General features: G+C 34.3%; 1 protein-coding gene across 3 annotated transcripts in view; it reads left to right on the top strand.

Moving 5' to 3' along the window:
* Window positions 1-22,175, top strand: part of KIAA1328 (KIAA1328 ortholog) — a 562,551-nt gene that overhangs the window by 500,507 nt on the left and 39,869 nt on the right. For all 3 annotated transcript variants that reach the window (XR_004230870.1, XM_031946042.1, XM_031946041.1), the window contains one exon: window positions 4,841-4,949. Coding sequence is in view for 2 of the 3 variants with exons in the window: in XM_031946042.1 (XP_031801902.1) it covers window positions 4,841-4,949 (109 nt within the window). In the remaining variant the exon portion in view is untranslated. Of the gene's footprint in view, window positions 1-4,840; window positions 4,950-22,175 lie in introns of those variants that run through there.

Genomic DNA, 22,175 nt, shown 5'->3' with positions numbered 1-22,175 from the left:
CATCATTTCCAGTTCCTCTAGCTTACTTCCCAAGCGCCATTCATAGATATGTTAATATTCCTTTTTTATTCTTAGTATTCACCTTTTGTTGCAGAACATGTCAGTCTTCTTCCTTATTATTCATATTGTAAGTATATGCCAGGTTTTGTGATAGACGGCACATTTATCCTTCCTACCCTTCATCTCCAGTAAATTCAGATTGAAGACTCAAATACTATCTATTCTTAGGAAAGTAACTGACGTCACTAGTTCAGACAGTCCAACTCTGTTGGCTGGTTGACCCATATCTATCTCCTTTGTGAAAAATTTTTCACAAATGCTGAGGGCAATAAAAAGTCTCTAGGAGACAGTAAAAGTTTAAGCCATGTAGGAGACAGCAAGAAGCAGAGTGTCCATGAAAATTGTAGTCTATAATATTTTCTCTTACTTCTAATCCCAATCACTCAGTCAGGTTATTGTGCAGCTACAAATGCAGAACAATGAATACACATTCCTGTTTCATTTTCTCATGTTTTTAGAGCATGCCTGCCTATTATATAAGCTCCATGGTAAGTTAGTAATCAAATAAAAATGAAGGATTGCCTTGAATTTTATCTACTTCTTTAAATAATATATGAAAACCCAAAAGTCCAGTGTCTATCACTTTGTAATTTTTTTCTTTTAAGGACTGAAATATTCTTTTCTTCCAGATATTGACTTACCTACTTTCCTACAATTCAAATAAGTTTTTTTTTTTTTATTTATCATCTACTCTAATGTGGTAATATGGAAAAGTTGCAGGGAAAATAATAGCTAGAAAGCATTGTAGGATGATCAGTTTAAGTTTCACCCAATGCAAGTGATAATTCTTAACCATAGACTTTAATAACTTTTAAAATTCAGTTTCTTTCTTTCAGTGAGGAATATTCTGCCATCTTTCTATCCCATCTCCCCCATTTAGAAAGCAAGAAAAAAAACCCTCTGTTTACAGACATGTATAATCAAATATAAATCAAGTAAAATAAACATACACATATGACATGGCCAATATGGGAATATGTTTTACTTGATTTATACTTGATTATTCATGTCTGTAAACAGAGGTATTTTTTTTCTTGCTCTCTAAATGATCCTATAATGCTTTCTAGATATTATTTTCCCTGCATATATATATATATATATTTACATTTGTATACACACACATATATCAGTCTTTGTCCATCACTATTATTCAGAAGTTAGCATATTTCATTATGATTCTTCTGAAATATTAGTTGGTTATTATGTTCATCTGTTTCTAGGCAACTAGATGGAGCAGTAAATGAAATACTAAGTCTGTCAGGAAGATCTGAGTTCAAATTCAACTTCAGATACTAAATGAAGAATCCTGAGCAAGTCTCATAACTTCTGTCTCCCTCAGTTTCCTCATATGCAAAATGGGGACAATAGTAGCACCAACCTCCTATAGGTGTTGTGAGGATCAAATGAAACAATAGTTTAAAGTTCTTAGCACAGTATTTAGCACATAGTGGATACTTAATAAATGTTTATTCTTTTTTTTTCTTCTTAAGTCTTTCAAATTTATCTTTACAACTTAATTGTTACTATATAAACCATTTTTCTGGTTCTGCTCATCCTGCTGTACATCAGATCAGACATTTCCCAGTTTGCTATTTTTTTCATCATTTCTTACAGCATACTAATATTCCATAACTTGTTGAGCCATTCCCTTTCAAATTGAGAACGCTTCCTCAGTTTACAATTCCTTAACACTGGGGAAAAGAAAAAGATGCTCTAAATATTTTTCTACATCCTTAGTGGTTTTTTTCTCCTTAGGACTAATCGTATCCTTAATCTCCCCTCTTCCTGATTTAACTTTCTCCCCTTTCCTTCCTGTTTCCCTGTTCTGTATCCAACTCTATGTATCTATTTCCCCCTCCTTTAATTAGTTCAAATGAAAGTGAGATTCAGATGTCTCTACTCCCTCATTCTTCTTCCTTTTTTATATACACTTCTACTTATATACTTCAGTTATGTGAGATATTTTCCCCCATATTTCTTTTTCCTTCCTTCATCCCACTGGCAATGCATTTCTCTTCCCTTCCCTTTCCATTTTTAAAATACGATTAAAATATAACAGAATCACTATTTAGACTCCTTGACTAATTTAGTTTCACTTTTACTCCCCCCAATCTTGTGATCTCTAATGATGAAAAGATTCTGAGAAGACTCATGTATATGACCTCTCTGTATTAGGATGTAAACAGGTTATCATTTTTTAAAGTTCTTTATGATATAGTTCTCTCCTATTTAGTCTTTTCTTTTTCTCTTGACTCCTATGTTTGTGCCTTAGAATTTCTATAGAGCTGCAGTCTTTTTATCAGGAATGATTGGAAATTGTAAATTTCATTAAGTCCTCCTTTCATTATGTTTTTTTCCCTAGAAGATCACATTTTAAGTAGATAAGTTAAGGTTGTAAGCCTATATCCCTCACCTATATCATTCATATTCCAAGTTTTTTTCTTCTTTATAATGGTGGTATCTAAATCATATGTGAGAATCATGATTATAGTTCTTTATCACTTCAATTCTTTCTTTTTGAGTGTGTGAGTGTGTGTATGTGTATGGTTTTTTTCCCTATTACTGGAAACTCTTATACTTTGACTGTAATGTTCCTGGAGAAGGGACAAGAAGGGGGAATTCATTTCAGAAGATGATCATAAAAGTACTTTATTATTTGTAATTGTCCTCTGAAAAGTCAGTTAGTGGTGCAGTAGATAGAGCCATGGACCTTGAGTCAGGAAGAATTGAATTCAAATCTTCAGACCTTTACTAGTAAATGACTCTAAGCAAACAATATAACCACTATTTGCCTTAATTTTCTTAACTATAAAATGGAGATAATGTAGTATTTATAGGGTTTCTGTTGCGTCAAAGAAAATATTTGCAAAACTTGTTTAGTACAGTGTGTGGCACATAATAGATGCCAAATAAATATTTATTTCCTTCTCTTATCTAGTTCTAAGACATCTTCACAGTTGTCTTTTATGATTTCTTGAAGCGTGATATCTAGGCTCTTTTTTGTGATTACTGCTTCCCCTTTTTGAATACTCATAAACTGTCCTTTTGATAATATGTTCTAAAATATTTCAAGGAATCAAAATCAAGCTCACTAATCTGCAACTGTCAATCACCACCTATTTTTGGAATTGAGGATTTTTTTTCTTGTCCAGTCCTTTGGTCTAGACTGGACTGGTCCAGTCCAATTCTATTTGTCACTATCTTTCAAGATTATAGTAATTCACAATCACATTTTATTGTTCTCTTATTACCTTCATACATAGTATGTCTGGAATGACTTGAACTCCCTTGATTTTCATGACACCATGATATCCTGATTCTTATTCTGCTTTCATTCGTTCTGCAAGCAGATAGTATAGGCCAGACATCATGTTGGGTACTTAAATGAAGCAGTTCCTGCCTTCAAGAAATTGGTATTCTAGGCAGTTTAGTGACTGCCTATGATCACACAACTAGTGCCAAGTGTCTAAGATAGGTTTTGAACTCGGATCCTCCTGACTCCAGAGCCGAGCTGGTGTTCAATCCACTGTGCCATCTAGGTGCCCATAGAAATTTATGTTCTATTGAGAGAATATAAGTACTAAATAAATGTAAAATATATACAAAATAAATACATAGTAACTTTTTATGGGTGGAAAGGACTAACAAATTGGAGAATCGGAAAAGGCCTTATTTCTTAAAAAATTGAAAGACAGCTCTTAAGATGCTTACAAACTAAGGAAATGAGACTGAAAAACCTGGGGCATGTGGGTAGGGGAAAGGGACATGGGTAGGGGAAAGGGACACCAGGAGATAGCTTATTCCATGGAATTATAACCAGGTAGAGAAGTTTTTGTCCTCTATAATAGAAGGCACTAGGAGGGAGGTACTCTGCTCTTCAGCTGTCCAGTCAGATGGAGAAAGGAGATTGAGGGAGATGGTCTCAATCAAGCAGTCTGGTGATGAGATTAGAAGGGATGAGTTTATCCAAGGAGGGATATTTTGTTCCACAGAATAGAAACCAGGCGGAGCAACAGAGGCAAAATGGAAAGTTTACTTTCCAAAACATGGAAATGGGATGTTGTATGTGAGAAACAGCATGTAGGCAAGTGTGGCCTAGAATTTCAACTGTATGTGGGAGTTGGCGGGGATAGGGGTAAAAGGGGTGAGATGCTGGAGGCAGGGGAAGAACCGTGTACAATAGACCCACATAGGCCAGAGCCAGAATATGAAGCATTAAGCCAGAATATTAAGCATTATTAAGAATATGAAGTCCCTAACTGAAGAACTTTATTTAGTAGCAAAAAAGAAACCTGTTGTCAGAGCCTAGAGGAAAAACTGTGGGATTTGATTTCAAGATAGGGGTTTGAATACTGAGTTAATTATTTACTTACTCTGGGCAAGGATTTTCACCTCTTTCAGTATCAATTTTCTTGGTACTTGGTTTCTTGGGAGGATGGACTGAGGTTATCCAGGAAGAGGCTGGATATATCTTGTTTTCTTGAAGATGACAGAGATGGTCTTTCTCCCTATCACCTACTCTGTACCGAGCACTGTGCTAAACTCTTTGCAAGTATCAGGTGTGCTATTATACAAACATAAGTTTCTGAAAGGCAAGACTTGACTATCTGCAGTGCTATCTGACTAACTGAAATAACTTGTTGAAATTCCTACTTGAAATTTTATCTGTTCCTACCTCTGCTAATCTAGGGATCTTTTCAATCACATACCATGCCACATATGCTCTCCACAGCATTCCTGTATTAAGTGCTGGAATGATTGCCTTTGTTCTTTTTTACAGGGGCAGGGTCGGGAGCTAGAAAAGATGCAACCACATCTCCTATAATGCCAGTCAACCAAAAAGAGTTTATAACCACAGCCACGTCACCATTCCAACATGACGCTGCCAGGTAAGCTATTAGGGAATCTTTGGTTTAACATTCCACAGATGCACCCATTACATCTGCCCAATTTGGAGGAAACATCAGAATTTCTTTGGTGCTATGCTCTAATGTGAGATGAATAATATAATCTCTAAATTTGACATTTATAGTAAGCTTTAAATTGCTTATTAGAAAAGGAAAAGTAGAAATATGCCAAGTTAGAACATTTTATTTTTACTTAGATTTTCAAATGAATATATTTTATGTTTAAAGTCCTGCTGTATTTAATAGACGTGTAAATAATTGAAAGAGTTAGTGCTAACCCCTGTTAGACCTCAAGTCCACTGGAAGGTTTTAATCACTTTGCATTTTTTCCCAAGTTTTATCAAATGGAATTTCTCTAAAATGTATCACACAGATGTTATTTTATATTTAATGACAAGTAGCAAAATCACATTAAGCAGCAGCTTTGATTATACTGTGTGCCTGCTCTAGAGGCTTCCCCATAATAGAAATATCACTTTAACTCTAGTAAAGGGAAGTAGGTTTGTTTTCATTGCCGTAATATTCACAATAACTTTGTCTCATTTTGGGATTATAGCTCCCAAGGCTGTGTGCATATGTATGTGTAAGCGTGTGTACATGTACCACATTTGTTAATGAAAATTTTAAATCAATAAAAACCATATCTCTTGTCTACGTGATGACTTCTGGCAATAGAAGTTGAATTGGTTCTGTACCCAAAGGATGACTGGCTGAATTGCTGGGAGTGAATTAAATGGAAAAGAGCTCTTGACAAAGCTTGAAAGTCCCTTCCTTGACCTTCTCACTAGTACATATCATGAGCCAAGTGAACATTTAGATGGGTCTCTCTCATTCCCATAGGAGGCTAGTGCCTTTTTTTATCTTATATAGAAATATATAGCATATAATCAGTGAGGCCATTGATAATTAGGATGCATTTCTATATGTGCCTCTAGAGATGCAAAATTTATCTTTTGAAGGAGATTTTTCCTACCTAGTTCCCTAATTTTCACAATTCTTCATTGCAACAACAAAACAACATTTAAAAACCAAACACTCCATTAAAAGAACAACATTAGTCTCATTTAAAATAGCTACATCTGCAGATACCACTGTGGAGGCTGAAATTTTATCACTGGAGGCTCCTAAGTAGTTATTTATAAACAGTGACGCAAATTATATTATCAAAAGGGAATCTGTAAAAATAAAAGTGATTAGCTGATGTATTCTGACAGAAGTGGATTTCTTTGACAAAGAGAAGATCTAACTCAGTTTCAATTGATCAATGATAGACAGAAGCAGCTACACCCAAAAAAGGAACCCTGGGAAATGAATGTAAATTGTTTGCATTTTTGTTTTTCTACCCGGGTTATTATTACCTTCTGAATCCAAGTCTTCCTGTGCAACAAGAGAACTGTTTGGTTCTGCACACATATATTGTATCTAGGATATACTGTGCCATATTTAACATGTATAGGACTGCTTGCCATCTGGGGGAAGGGGTGGAGGGAGGGAGGGAGGGGAAAAGTCAGAACAGAAGTGAGTGCAAGGAATAATGTTGTAAAGAAATTTTTTTCAAAATAAAAAAAAGAAAAAAGTGATTAGCTGGCAACAGCATTTCAGAAGTTTATTTATTATGTAAGGAATATAAAATTCTCATACCTCATAATGCATCTAGAAACATCTCTACCCAATGAAAGACTCTTATTGAAACACATGTGAATTTGACCAGGTTAAATAATCTTGGTATGCTTTTCCTTACTCATGGGCTTCTTTAATTGACAATGGTAAATGGACAAAGCTTTCTTTAGAGACCTAAAGCTGATCCTATCCTTCATCAGAAAACCTGCTTGGGTAGCAGGTCCTTCCCAATTTATCATTGAATGCTTATAAGCTTAGACTGCAAGTTTAACTAACTAAATTAATCAATATTGAGAATTATAGCAGCTTTTGTACAGCAGTTAAGGGACTGTCAGCATGTTAGTGATACCAAAGACCTTTGAGGGGTTAATCACTTAATCAACCATATTTCTTGAGACAGAAACTTGTTATATAAAGTAAAATATCTTTTAAGATATCACCTTTCAGTATCTATTTAATGCTGAGATAAATATCAGCCACAAAGGGGCTTAGTTTATGTTTACTTGAGGATGTTTGTGGTTCTGAACATTTATAATCATTACATCTCCTCAAACAAGTGTGGATTATAAGCATTTTTTTAAATTCTAAAAAAAAATTTAAACCAGTTATTATCTTTTAACCTTATAAAATGAGCACATACTGCTTATTGATTACAGACTTTATGATTTTTAAGAAATATTTTTAATCTATTCCATTGGGTGCAAGAATTGTGACATTTTAACCACCTCTAGAAAGGTGTTTCAAAGTGCTTATAGGAATGTTAGACCACAGAAAGAAAGTCCCTGAAGTTCAAGCCTTCATAATTGACTGTGTATAATGTAGTCACTGCCTATACTTTTGTAACTTATTATCATTAACAGATTCATACTCTTGACTTTGCTAGTTTTGAATTAAATTCACATTAGTCTAAAATATTGTAAGACATATGTTTTAAAATATCCCACCTCTTAACTAACATTTGAGTTCCAGGAAGATTCATCCCATCTCTTCTTAAGGGATTGAGCTCATTTGGAAGGGAAAAAAATAAAAGAGAAATCTGGATTTTTAGTCTTTACACCAAATTTTCTTGCTTTTGCAGATGTAAATCAAACCTTTAACATTGTTTTTGATGGTTACCTTTCTAACCTGAAAAAGAAGACTAATTGTTCTTGTCATTTAGATTTTGCAGAATACACCCTATACATACTGATTATACCATATCAGTCCTGCAGACTTTTATAAATCTATGTTAAAACTATTTATAAATTTGTGTTTATCATGGGCTTTAAAAAGCAGGTTTCTAGATCTGTTAGTCCTTAACAGTTCATATCAAATATAAAAACACAGATTATTCTTAAGAAATGAGTATCTGACTAAATAAAGTGATGTATATAGCATACCAAATTTTCTCCTTAGAAGTGCACATTGGCATGTTATGGATCCATTATACAAAATGCAGAGTTGAAAAAAGATCCAAAGCTATGAAAATCAGTTACTGAGAAGACGCAAGTAGATGTTTTCCAGGTCTCAGTATCAGATGTTTTTTAGTTATTTTCATTTCCAAGCATGGAGAATGCAAAGTACATGATTTTTATATAGAACTTTTTAGTTACTCACAAACTCTTAATGGGGGGGAGGGGAAGGAATGAGAGGTTTTTTATTTTTTATCCCAAGAAACATTTTAAGCTTCAAAGGAGAGGAAAAATATAGGCGCTTCCCCCATCCACACCTAAATTCCAAGCATTTTTAAGACTTGAAAAAAAGAGTGGGGGTGGAGAGGAAGCTGATAGGAGACAAGTTTTCCTTTTTTCCCTGAAGAGAGCTAACGGCCAGAAAAGTCCAATATAGTTCCATATGCAGGTGATAAAACCAGACGTTGGCAAATTAATCTCTCTTATTCACCGTGTAGGCTGTTAATTGTTCTCTCTGCTGGCTGTCGATATAATGTGAAATTTTCATTCCCCATTCAAGATGGAAAAAGTTGTGGCTGAAAATGTTAACATTTGCATTTTTATTTGTTGATTTATTTAAAGGACAGCCTCTCTTACAGCAATCCATCACTCGGTGACACCCCAAATATGAATAATGTATTGTAGACTTGCGGTTACAATGTGTAATAAGTGCCAGAGACAGTAGAGGAATGTTAACTATGTTGCAAATGTAATATTTATCGACTCATAAAGTTTATTGCTTTCGAGGTTCAATAATACTGACCATAGGACATTAATATCACTTATTTTGATTTTAGTTGGGCACCTTTGTATGTAGAAATATCCCATCTATCTCATGCTTACAAAATAAATGTGAAATTTACAGCACCAGTAAGGAGGGTATTATGGTGTTCCTGGATGAGAGCTGCAGTGCTCCATTCAGACACCTCTGAATTTTCCCAGACAGTAAGCACAGTGGTCATCTCTGCACAGAAGGGTGGAAGAGCTGAACTGTGTGAAGACATTTATTTCCACTTTGCTGGGACAGGCAACATTCCATTTCAGCTGGAGAAGGACTGGGGGGAGGGGTCTTTTCTCTCTGTCAATCTGAACACCAGGTGGGTGGTTGAGATTAGAGCCCTGAGATTTGGCTCTTGATAGAAAGTTAAAGAAATCAGTTTTTTGTACGTTGTCCATCCTGTGAGATAGAGTCAAAGTTCATTCATTCTTGGGTGACCAGATTCCATTTAATCTTGTAGTCTCTACTACAGAGCATCACAGGGCCCTTGAACCTCCAGTTCTAACCCAAAACTATAAAAGATAGAGCTGGAGCAGGAACTTTGCCTTGCTTCAGAGGTAGGGGGAAAGGTCTCATCCAGCTCACAAGCTATTGTTAACCCTTTTGTGCCTGCCAGAGTTAATGTGTTCATTAAAAACAATGAAGATCAATCACACTGGGAATATCTGACTCTTACCCAAAAAAAAAAAAAAAGAAGAAGAAGAAGAAGAAGTAATGTTAATTAGCAACTGTCAGCTGTAATTGTCATCCTCATTAAGATGCAGAATTATGTATTTCTTAGTTATAAATAACCTTTCTAATTGTACTTGATGTATGCTAGTTTAATCAAAAAGTACACTTGCAAACAGGCAGATATTTGCATTAATCTAGCATTGGATCGTCAAGGTTTTTTGATAGTCTTTTATTTCAGATTTGATTCAGAGAAAAAAAGATCTACTACAGTTACATATTTTTTATGTAATAGTGACTTTTTCTGTTCAGCTATGTAGAACTGACAGGATTTTATATTAAAATTAGGTTAAATATCTTCTGAGATTGTTCAATGTAATAGAAATGTTGTCAGTTTTTGAAGCAATTGGTAGGGTTTCTATCACTCAGTCTTTTGATAAGAAGTTGATTATTGTTCCAAACTGATAAAGTTGAACATCAGGTCTATAGCCATTAGACTCAAATGACTAAATCTTTAGAGCAAAAGTTCTCTCTTTCCTGAACTCCACGTCTAACTTTTTTTCTTGTCCTTTTTCTGGGAAGTCGATTGTTCTCTTTTGTGAGGAGTAAGGGAAGAAAGTTTAGTATTCTTACTAAACTATTCTTGTAACTATATATTGGTGCATTTCTGCTTGTGAAATTTTGCCAGCATAGGGGATTTCTTTCTGAGAAGTACTGTCAACTTTTCTACCTATTGCTTTTTGCAGGAAGGTGAATTCTTCATGACATCCTTTGAGGTTATGGTTTATTGTTTTGTTTTTGCTATGCTTTAAAGGAATTTATTAGTTCATAGGGATTTTTTTCCCTTAGAGTTGGGAAGAAACACAAAACAAAATATCCCAAAAGCTGTTTGGATCTTTTGGGGGGCATTCAAACTATGTTCACTGTAAGCTGAAATGGTTTTGAAAAATTGCTTTTTTGTTGCTTAAATATATCCCTTGCTAAGTTTTATATGCTACAGTCACACACATACACACAAACACACATACAAATGGGGACTGATTATAATACATAATTAGTTTCTTGAAAGTGGATTATTAGATCCTTCATAACTTGAATTTAGGATACCAGGAGTTGTAAAATGAGTAATAGGAAGTTTCATAGGCATATAACCTATAACTATTCCTGACCATTGCCAAGAAGATAGGGTACAGGATTCTTCTCACACCTAAATTCCTATTGTTTTAAGATGTTTGACTTTACTTTTATTTTAATGAATTTAATATGAAAATTCAGTATGCCTCCAGCACAAGTTGTGATGGCATAATCTTAAAAGTGCTAGACATATGACTGTGTGAGTGTTTTTGCATCAGTTTCTGTTAATACTCTGTTAGAGTACAAACCAAGGCTGGAATGTATATGCACTCTGGGCAATGTCTGGTTTCTCACATAGATATATTTCTGACAATTTGGAAAGTAGACGGGTGGGAAATCATGCTAATTTACTATCCTAAAAATAACATAAATACGTAATATCTGAGGCAAAAATATTCTATTTGAGAAGTTCTGCTATCTAAACAGCCTGAAGTTTTTTTGACTATTCATTAAGAATTCAGAAATCAAGTAGAAAATTTGCAGATAATAATAATCATAGTTTAAATAATAATCATAAATTAAATAAATAATCAATAAATAATTGACAATAATCATTGTCAATAATTAGTATTGTTTATGATAATTATGATCATATAATTTATATAGTATTTTATAGTCTTTCAAGCATTTCAGATGCCATGCAACAAATCTGTTATGAAGTAGACAGAATTATTGTGTATTAATCATTTTTCTTATGAAGAGCTCAGAGAAATTAATTTACCTACTTTAACGCAGCTAGTAAGTTGCAGTTAAGATTCAAGCTCAGGTTTTCTGATTCCAAGGGAAATTTCTTTCTGATATTCTATGCTGATAGGCTGAATATATTTACCTGAGAAGATATTTGGGATCTAGGATAGAAACTTTCCAGATTCCTGCATTTTGTTTATCACTTAGATTCAATTTAAAAGCTTAAAAGCAGGTGTCCTCAGATTGGCTGGAAAAAATAAAAAAGGACTCAAGAAAAATAAAATCACAATTAAAATTAAGCTCTTTGAGGCCAGAGACCCTTTTGTTGTAGTTTCTAATCCTAACATGTAGCATTATATTTACTAAATGCTAATAATGCATGGTTCTTAATAAATGTTTATTCAATTGAAATTTCTAGTCTTACCCTTAATGTTTTTTGGTTACTTTTAGATTTTTTGATAGTTTTGAAAATTAGAATATTGTTTCTTAAAAGAGAATCAGTTAATGGCCCTAATCAATTACAGTCAGTATTATAAAGTCTCTTTATTTGAAAAAAATCTGTTGGTATTTGCTTCTAAGCTTTGAAGTAAAAATTCTGTTTTTCAAGATAGCTTCCTAGAATCTTGCCTATTGAAAAATAAGCTGCCATTTTCATCTGCCTCCAAAATGATTCTTTACTTATTCCTAACCAGTAAAATGGGGCTTATTAAAACTTTTCTTTTTGAATCAAAACTTAATTGCAGGAATTAAGTGAAGATTAAAGGAATGTATAAGAACTTCAGAAAATGTGTTATTGGAAGTAAAGTAAAAATGCTGTACCTTCTTCTTTAGTCACAAATAAAGCTGAAAAAGACCTTTGAAATGATCTAGTCCAACTCTTATTTTATAGATGAGGAAAATGAAGCACAAAGTAATATAGAAGAATATAGACCCAGATTCTCCAGTGCTCTTTCCACTTCCCCATGTTGCCAACCAATGGCATAAAAGCCCCAATTCTATAACCTATCTTAGAGCACCCTCCTTTGGAGAGCTCAAAGCACATCACAGGCATCATTTAAATAGTTTTTATCATTTATTTCATAGAGATCAGTATGTAAATCATTCTTTTCAAATAACTTTTAAAAGTAATTAAGGCTATTAAAGTTTAAGTACAAATAATCTGCATGATTGTTTTTCTTTAATGCTATTATCATATTTCAGAATATTTAATATACTAATTTAATACCATTATTATTTTATTGTATTATATCAAAATTATATCAATAGCACCTCTTTCCAATTTTTGAATATTTTTCAGTATTTAAATCTTCTATTATGACTCCCTGTTTATTATTTTATGACTCCCTATTGTTTGTTTTGTTTTGAAGGAGGGAAATGTTAAGCCTGGAAGAAATAAGACTCATAGTTTCCCCTACAAAGTGTTTCTAAGCACAAATAGTTTTTCTGACAGACAACAGACAGAGAAACAGAGCACAAAGTAGAGAAACACTTATTTCAATGATTTTTCTACTAATCCACTTCTTTTCTTTAGTCATGTATTTCCTTTAGACATGATGCCTGATTTTGGTTAGATCCTGAATACAGAAGTCAGTGCATTTTTTAATAAGTAGCACCAGTCAAAGCAAATACTCATAATTTTATTCTCTTGGGAAATGGTCAATCTGAATTAGGGAGATACATGACTTTTCATCTTGAAAAAATACATATAACAAATCCATGTTTGATAGACAAATGTCCACTGTGTAAGGAGATTAGCCTTAGTAAGGATAAAGGCTACCTCTTCATGTGAGACAAGGTAAAAAATTTGTGGGAGAAGGCAGGTGAGTGCTGTGAAATAAGGAGGAGAGGAGGAGAGGGAGCTCTTAGAGAATGCCCTCAATTTTTCCAGTGAAATATGAAGCAAAATTCTCAGATGAGAGAAATATAGAGGGGGGAGCAATAGGAAGTTTGGAGAAGGATGAAATGACTCAGAAAAGGTATTCATTTCATTGGGAATGAAATGCTTAGGGAAATATAAAAGGACTTCCATGCTACAGTGAGGACCCAGATATAATCATGTATTATAAATTTTTAGTGTATCCAGTTAGCATACTTTCTTGAATTTCTCCAGTTTTGTTCAGCCACACATAAACAGAAGTGAAGGCAGTGGATGGTGGAAATGATACAAGGCTAGGTTTTGAGAGACAAAATCAACAAGAAGATAAAGAGACAAGAGGTTAGTGTAGAATATATTAGAATGCATCTTCTTTGAAAGTCAAGGCTATTTTTACCTTTCCTTTATAGCACCAACATTTAGCACAGAGCCTGGTATTTACTAAGTATTTAATAAATATTAAGAATTATTATAGCACCTAACCTGGTTCCTGGTATATGATATGCCAAATAAATGCTTATTAATTGAATAGTATGAATATATTCAAAGGAATATTGTAATAATAGTATCAGGTGCTTTTCAAAATCTTGTAAATTGTATCAGTACCATTCCCTTAACCTATAAATTTAGTAACCTTCTCAAAAAAAGGAAATAAGAAAAGTCTGTTATGATCTGTTCTTGAGTAAGTTGTTTTGGCTTTTTGTAATTGTTGCTTCCTTTTCTAGTAGTTCATCAACTATCCCTTTAATAACATGTACCTTAAAAGGTAGTCATCAAATTTGTATATGATTTAGTGTCTGAGCAATGCCATAGAGAAGCTCTGTCATTGCAGGAAAGAGAACTCTGCCAATGTCCTGAGAAGACTTCCTGGAAGAGTGAGTCTTGAGAGAGGAGCATTATTCTAATATGTCAAGAGGGAAGGAAAAGGCATTTGAGGTTAAGTATATGCTGGTGAAAATGGGCAAAGTTTATTTGAAGGACAGTGATTAGATTACTCATGGTAGAGAAGAAATTTCTTTACATTGGGGTACCGTGAGAAATAATGTTAAAGAGATGGATTGAGGCCAAAATGTAGAGTAATGAATACTTAAAGAATTAGAATTTAGTTCTATAGAAAGATACTATTGAATGTTTCTTAACACTATCGTGACAGACTTTTATGATATTTGGAGGCAGTTAGGCTATAGTATATAGGAAAAAAAAAGTTTGAGACTTGGAGTCAAAAATTCTGGGTTCAGTTTCTAACCCTAAGTTAGTTACAGAGACCAACATCTTGTCAAAATGATGATTAAGGGTATATTACCAGCAGAGATGCTCTTCACCAAGAACAGTTGTCTGAATATAATTTCTGTGTCTAATGAAAAGATCTTGCTTTTACTTAAGCTCTGATGTTAAGCCAATATTTTAATTCCTACTGTTAGGAACCATTAATATATTTATCTATTTCTTTTGTGCACATGAGTTGGTAAGATGTTTGTGAATAAGTAAAGAAAATAGAAAGAAATAAGATGATAAACAATGAGGATATAATATGAACTCTAGTAACTGATGCAGATCAGTTCCCTTCCCTTTTTTGGAGACCCTGAAGAGTTAGTCTCACCACAGAAGCAATGCATGCGCCTCTGAACTCTCCCAAGATATCTTAGGGTTCATTGACTAAATTTCTTTCTTAAGGACCATACCTTAAACCAAAACCAATCTGATTCTCATTGGTCACCAATAGATCTTAGACCAATTCCCATTTAGTTATTGTTTGGGCCCTTATTGACTCAAATTGAATGTAAAGAGAATCATTTCTGCTTTGGCCAGAAATCCTGAGGGTTTTCCCCTTTCAGATCTTTTATTTATATTTTAGATTTTAGTGGGGGGGGGGACTAAGTGAAAGAGGAGATTTTTTTCACCCCGAATTGCTGTCTAGTCTTAATCACTGAATGGGTACTGCCTCAGTTGAACTAAGACCTTTTGAAGACCTTAGTTTAAAAAGTCCAAAGTCTCAGGGCCACCTCAGTATATCAGACCACTGGACCCAGATGGCTCTTGAGGGCAAAGTAAAGCAAGTGATCTTGCATAGCTCTCCATCACTTAAATCCAATTCACTTGCCTGTTATGTCATCACCTCCCTGATCTCATAGTACTTTTCAAGAACGAAGGACAAATAATAACAACATGTAAGGATATGCTTAAGAAAATGCACACTCTAAAAACGTTTGTAGCAGACCTTTTTTATAGTGGCAAAGAACTAGAAACTGATTTGGTGCCTATCAGTTAGAGAATGGCTGAATAAATTATGGTATATGAATGTTAAGGAATATTATGGTTCTATAAGAAACAATTAGCTTGATGATTTCAGAGAGACCTGGAGAGACTTACATGAACTGATGCTGAGTGAAGTGAATAGAACTAAGAGAACATTGTACACAGCAACAACAAGATTATGTGATGATCCACTGTGATGAACTTAGCTTCTTTCAATAATGAGGTGATTCAAGCCAATTCCAATAGACTTGTGATTGAGAGAGTCATCTGCATCCAGAGAAAGGACTATCTATGGGGGGCTAAATGTGAAGTATAAAACATAATATTTTCACCTTTGTTGTTGTTTGCTAGTTAGTTTTTTTCTTTCTCATTTTTCCCCCTTTTGATCTGATTTTTTCTTGTACAGCATGATAAATGTGGAAATGTTTAAAAGAATTGTACATGTTTAACCTATTTTGGATTACTTGCTGTTTGGGGAGTAGGGAAGGAAGGGAGAAAAAAATTGGAACACAAGGTTTTGTAAGGGTGAATGTTGAAAACTATCTTTGCATGTTTTAATTTTTTGATTTATTTTTCATACACATTGTTTTATGAATTATGTTGGGAAAGAAAAATCAGACCAAACAGGAAAAATCATGGGAGAGATTAAAAAAGAAAAAAACAGGAAAAAGAAGTGAACGTAACATGTGTTGATTTTCATTCAGTCTCCTTAGTTTTTTCTCTGATTATAGATGGCATTTTCTGTCTAAAATCTATTGGGACTTCTTTGGATCACTGAACTACTGAGAAGAACCAAGCCTTTCATAGTTGATCATTGCATATTCTTGTTGTTATTGTTTACAATGTATTCCTGATTGTGCTTGTTTCACTCATCATCAGTTCATGTAAATCTTTCCAGGTCTTTCTATAATCAGCTTGTTCATCATTTTTTATAAAACAATAATATTCCATTACCTTTATGTACCACAGCTTGTTCAGTCATTCCCCAACTGATGGGCATCCACTCCTTTTCCAGTTCTTCTCTGCATGTATTTTTAAAAATGAAAACTTATTTTAAAAAAACAAAACAAAACAAAATAAAATATTATATTTTTGTAAATTGATGTCCAAACCAAAAATTAAAAAAAAAGAAAATACACATTCCTTGCAACCCCTTGTATTCACCAGTCAGAAAGTCATTGCAGCTTCATTCTTTTATTTCTTAAAAACCCTTTCAAAGAACTCAAGTTAATAGAAAATGAAAAATTTTTGTGTTTTATTGGTTTCAATATTTAAGTTTTTGTTATAGGTCATATTGAATATCTTATTTCCTTAGAAATCCTGAATTAAAGGAGTATTGTGTCTTCCATTTGTATTTTCTCTATGGGTTTGACCTCTTTGATTGTTGTTGTTCAGTTATGTGTTACTCTTCATGAATCCGTGGTCCCTTCTGTCTCCCCTTATCTCCCAATGTCTGTCCATGTCCATGTTCACTGCTTCCATGACACTATCTAGCCACCCTTTATCTCTACCAGACCCTTTATCTTTTTGTCTTCAATCTTTCCCAACATCAAAGTCTTTTCCGGTGAGTCCTGTCTTCTCATTGTGTGGACAAAGTATTTAAGCTTCAGCTTCAGTTTTTTTTTATCTTCCAGAGAATAGCCTGAATTAATTTCAGAAACATCAATTTAGAGGTTCCCTGTTGCCTTGGTCACTGGATTTCAAACTGATCAGATCCTTAGAATAGAATCATTTCATTACAAAAGACCTTGCCAATAGTCTTACACAAGTTAACATTGTTGCATTTCTTTATCCCTAGAGCAGTTTAAATGTTGTATGTCTTTGACAAAACAGTTTCAGAATATCATAGCTTTTAGATCTTTTGGAAGATATTTTCAAAAATCACCTAGGCCAGCCTCATCATTTTATAGCTGAAAAAACCGAGTTTCAGAATGGTGAAGTGTCTTGGCCATAATTACATAAAAATAGAAGTAAATGACAGAGCTGGAGTTCAAAAACAGACATTCTACAAACAGTATTGATGTTAATTCTTCAGCATTTGAAGGTGGTTGTCTTCATTTTTCCTAAATATAGAAAGATAGAACCTATAACCATCTGCTGGATAATAAAGTTTATCTTGGGATTTAACATGCTCTTCAGACATCTGTTTTCTCAGGTGACTAAACACTGCACCTGCAAATTTTAGTTGATGTTAGATTTCTTCCTCATTGTCAACCTTTTGTGAAGATAACTGAAAATATTCCAATTTTTTTAGACTGGTGTGACCCTTTCCTTCCTCTACAAGGGCACCTGGTACATCTGGAAACTTCATGAGTTAAGTGGCAGCTTTTCTTAACTCTCCTCTCATTTTACCTCCTTGTGGTACACTATAGCATTCCAAGAAATTTGGAATGGCAAAATTTAGGAAATTATACTCTAGATTTTCACCATCATTCTGAATTTTTGAAACTGATGAATGATCACTGTAAATTTGCTGATCATACCCTTCTAAATGGTGGCAAACCTCTATTCACCAGCATTCCAAAAAGAACTAAAAAGAACTTTTGGCAGGAAAAAGGAAGTGGTTCATGATAACTTGTAGAGAGATCTTTCCTACAATAATGGACAACAAGGCAAGACTATTATAATTTCTTCAACTGGATATGTTTCCTTTATTTAAAAAAAATGTAACATTAACAGCATCCCTGAAAACATTTGGTATTTCTTTGGCATTTTAAGTCTCTGTAATAAGAACATCAAGCCATGGCTTGAATTGCCTTGTACCATATACATTTCAGTAATATTTTCATTAATTCTTGATGCCTCCTGTTTTTATCTGCTTGAAGATTTGTCTCATCCTGCCAAAATTTCAGAGTATTTCAGGGTAGCATCACTGATTGCTTTCTAAAGAGAATTGGTATAGTAGATCTCAGGTCATGAAGCATCTTCAAAATTTTCATTCTGGAATATTTTGATGGCTTCTCATTCAGCAATCAATATTTTAAGACAATTTGTCCTGAGTGCTTGAGCAGGTTGTGAATATTATTTGAATGTCAGATCTCTTTCACCTACTATTCAGACCATCTTTTCTTCATAAGTCATGAATCATCCTCTGATCCTGTTCCTTGGCCTTATAGTTGCTTCATGTATTTCAGGTATTTCATCTAAAATTACTATAATTTTGCAAAGTGCTCCAAATCTTATGATTGTTGTCAGACAACTAAACCCCAACCCCTTGACTCTAAATCCCTCTCTTTTTAAAGCTATATGCTGTAAATTAATGTTCCCAAAATATTCTAAAACCCTGTCACTCTTCTGCTTAATATAGCAGTCATAATGTATGTTAGTAGAGAATATAAGTGATCCTTTATAGATACTGAACAGAGTAGACTTGATGGCACCTTGAGTGATGCTGGAATTTATACATTGTAGCTGATTCAAATTTACCACTTTTAAAATGTATACAGTTTGAGTATTTGTATTTTTTAGAATTGAGGCTTTCATTGATTAGATTGTTAAATCTTTCAGTGAGATTGTTCTATAGACTTAACTTTACTGAGTTTAAAAGTTGCCTTTATGGACATGGATCAAATTAATTTGTGAACAATCTAAGGAGGACTGATGTTTAAATAAATTAGACTGTATGGTTAGCCCTAGTAGAGAGATTTAATTCTTGACTTGTTTACTTTGTTGGCTTATTGTTTTGTAGCAGACACAGAAGTGGATAAATACTATATCTTTTTTTGTGTGGGGTAAAGATAAGAGTATAGGAAAGTTAAGAAGGAAGAGTGAGAGAAAACTCCGAAGAAAAAGTAAGGAAGACTGAAGCAAGTTCTTACCCTCTCTCCCACAGTGATATATATCTTCCTGCAAGCAAAACACATGCATGAATGAACAAATATCTATCAGTAGATGGCAAGCATTGTGCTAAACTCTGGAGGAGACAACCCATATAAGAGAGTTCAGCTACAGGGCCAAATGGAAAGGCCCAGAGAACCATTGTCCTTAAGACAATGCAGCGACAGGACACATAGTAAGTTCTGATGTTCCTCTATCTCACTGGAGGCCTAGAGTTGCTATACATTTTTTGTTCTTCATGGCCCCATTTGAGGTTTTCTTGGCAAAGGTCTAAAAGTGGTTTGTTATTTTCTTCTCTGGTTCATTTTACAGATGAGGAAATTGAGGCAAACAGGCTTAAGTGACATGCTTGGGGTCACACAACTAGTGTCTTTGGCCAGATTTGAACTCATAAAGCTGAATCTTTCTGACTCCAGGCCTAGCACCCAAAGCACTGTGTCACCTAGCTGCCTTTTGAGTTGCTAACTTCCAGTCTAAGTAGTTTTTGCATTCTTCCAGCCCAGCCACCTCATGGGGTTTTTATATAACCTGGGGATGAGGGGAAGAAGAGAGAGAAGTAAAGGGAAGGGAAGGGAAGGGAGGACACCTTGCCTTGTGAGGCTTTCAATCACCCCTACTTTCATTAGATCTGGGCTATATGGGAGGAGAGGTAGGGATCAAGGTAAAACAAGGGGAAAGATACCCTCACTTGAAACATCATAAGATGTTTCATAAAACAGAATACCATAGAAAGCAGTTTAGAAATAACCGAGAAGGTTTTTCATTTATTTATTTGTTTGTTTATTCTGTTTCTTAGAATACATGAAGAATATATCCTTCCTAAATTCTGACAGCTTAAAAACTTTCTGGGTTTTGTATTCATTTTGAATTATTTACAGAAAATAAAACATATTCTCAAGCAATGGGATTGCTTTTTGTTTTGAATGGTGTGCATTGAATAAATAAAATGGTTCTGGAGAGTATACTTTGTGGGTTTTCCTTCTTTTCAGGACTCAGAATATGCCATTCTAGGATATCAAGAAGAGCCAGAAACACCATCTACACTAGACCTTTAGAAGGGAGGGATATATGAGTTAAAGCTTACCCTTCTGCCAAGACTACTTCTGCCTTTCTCCAGACATTTTGACAGTGTGCCTCAGACAAGTCTCTTCCTATTAGAATTAACTTTATCCCTGGGCAATAAAGGAACTGACTCAAAATCCTAATCTATTGACTACATAAAACATTTTGATTGATAAGAAAGGGCATTTTAAATCTTGAAATATATAATGTAACTTGTAATTGTTAGTAATAGTAAAATTTAAAGGAATCCCAACATCTCATTGTTTTACTAGTAGAAATCCCCATCCATTTGTGTTCTCATCTTTTGCCTTTCTTGTTATCTTTTTATAAATCCTCCATTGAAAGACTACCTAAGTGTTACTATTGAGCTAATATCCCAAAGAGGTATTAAAGAAGGGAAAGGGATCTGTATGCGCAAAAATGTTTGTGGCAGCCCTTTTCATAGTGGCTAGAAACTGGAAATTGAATGGATGCCCATCAATTGGAGAATGGCTGAATAAATTGTGGTATATCAATGTTATGGAATATATTATTGTTCTGTAAGAAATGACCAGCAGGATGAATACAGAGAGGCTTGGAAAGACTTATATGAACTGATGCTGAGTGAAATGAGCAGGACCAGGAGATCATTATACACTTCAACAACAATACTATATGAGGATCAATTCTGATGGAAGTGGCTACCTTTGGCAATGAGAAGATCCAATTCAGTTCCAATTGATCAGTGATAAACAGAACCAGCTATACCCAGTGAAAGAACACTGGGAAACGAGTGTGGACTGCTTGCATTTTTGTTTTTCTTTCCAGGTTATCTGGATCTGATTTTTCTTGTGCAACAAGAGAACTATATAAATATGTACACATATATTGTATTTAAGATATACTTTAACATGTTTTACATGTTGCCTGCCATCTAGGAGAGGAGGCGGAAGGAAGGAAGGGAAAAATTGGAACAGAAGTGTTTGCAAGGATCAGTGTTGAAAAATGATCCATGCATATGTTCTGTCGATAAAAAGCTATAATTAAAAAAAAAAAAGCTTTAATAAAAAAAAAGAAAGAGCAAAGAGATAATATTGACAAAGTAATATATAAATATTTATGGGGAAAAAAAAGAAATTAAGACTGCCTAAACCTTCAGCAAGCATCTGCTAAGGACCACTTTATTCCAGACACTCCAGCATTCAAGCTTGCTGTCTTTTCTCCCTCACTCACCTCCATGTGACCATCTCTCTTTTCGGGTATGTCTTGTTATATCGCTTTAAAGTCCTTCACCATGAGTTCCCATTGTCCCCTTTCTCTTCATCTCAAGATCTTTTGGCCTATTCTTTTCCCAGTCTTTGATAATGGGTTGGCCCTTTTCTTTACCAAAACCAAGCCCCTCTGTTATATGTACACTTAATCTCATTCCATCCCTTCCTGTTCAGAAGATTGCATACTCAGTCATCCCAAATGAATTCTCTTGAATGTCTCCCTAAAAACTAACTGGTTCCTTTCTTACTGCCCTCAAACATGCCCAAAGTATCTCTCATTCTTAAAAAACCTTTACTAGACTCTACTATCTTCTCAAGCTATCAGCTACATCCCTTCTTCCTTTCCCAGACAAACTTCTTTTTTTGTGAGTAATTGAATCATTTTATTAAAAAGGCCAACATAATATTAACTTCATTCATAAAAGGGGGATCTTTCCTCCCCACCACCATTTAGTAGTGTTTTTTTCCCAATTACATGTAAAGATAATTTTCAACATTCATTTTTATAAGATTTTGAGTTCCAATTTTTTCTCCCTCTTTTTCCTCTCCCCTCCCCAAGATAACAAACAATCTGATCCATGTCTAATCATGTTAAACATATTTCCGTATTTG

This window comes from Sarcophilus harrisii, chromosome 1, assembly GCF_902635505.1.
Source record: "Sarcophilus harrisii chromosome 1, mSarHar1.11, whole genome shotgun sequence".
Taxonomy (NCBI): domain Eukaryota; kingdom Metazoa; phylum Chordata; class Mammalia; order Dasyuromorphia; family Dasyuridae; genus Sarcophilus; species Sarcophilus harrisii.
This window is presented reverse-complemented; position numbering and strand designations above follow the sequence as displayed.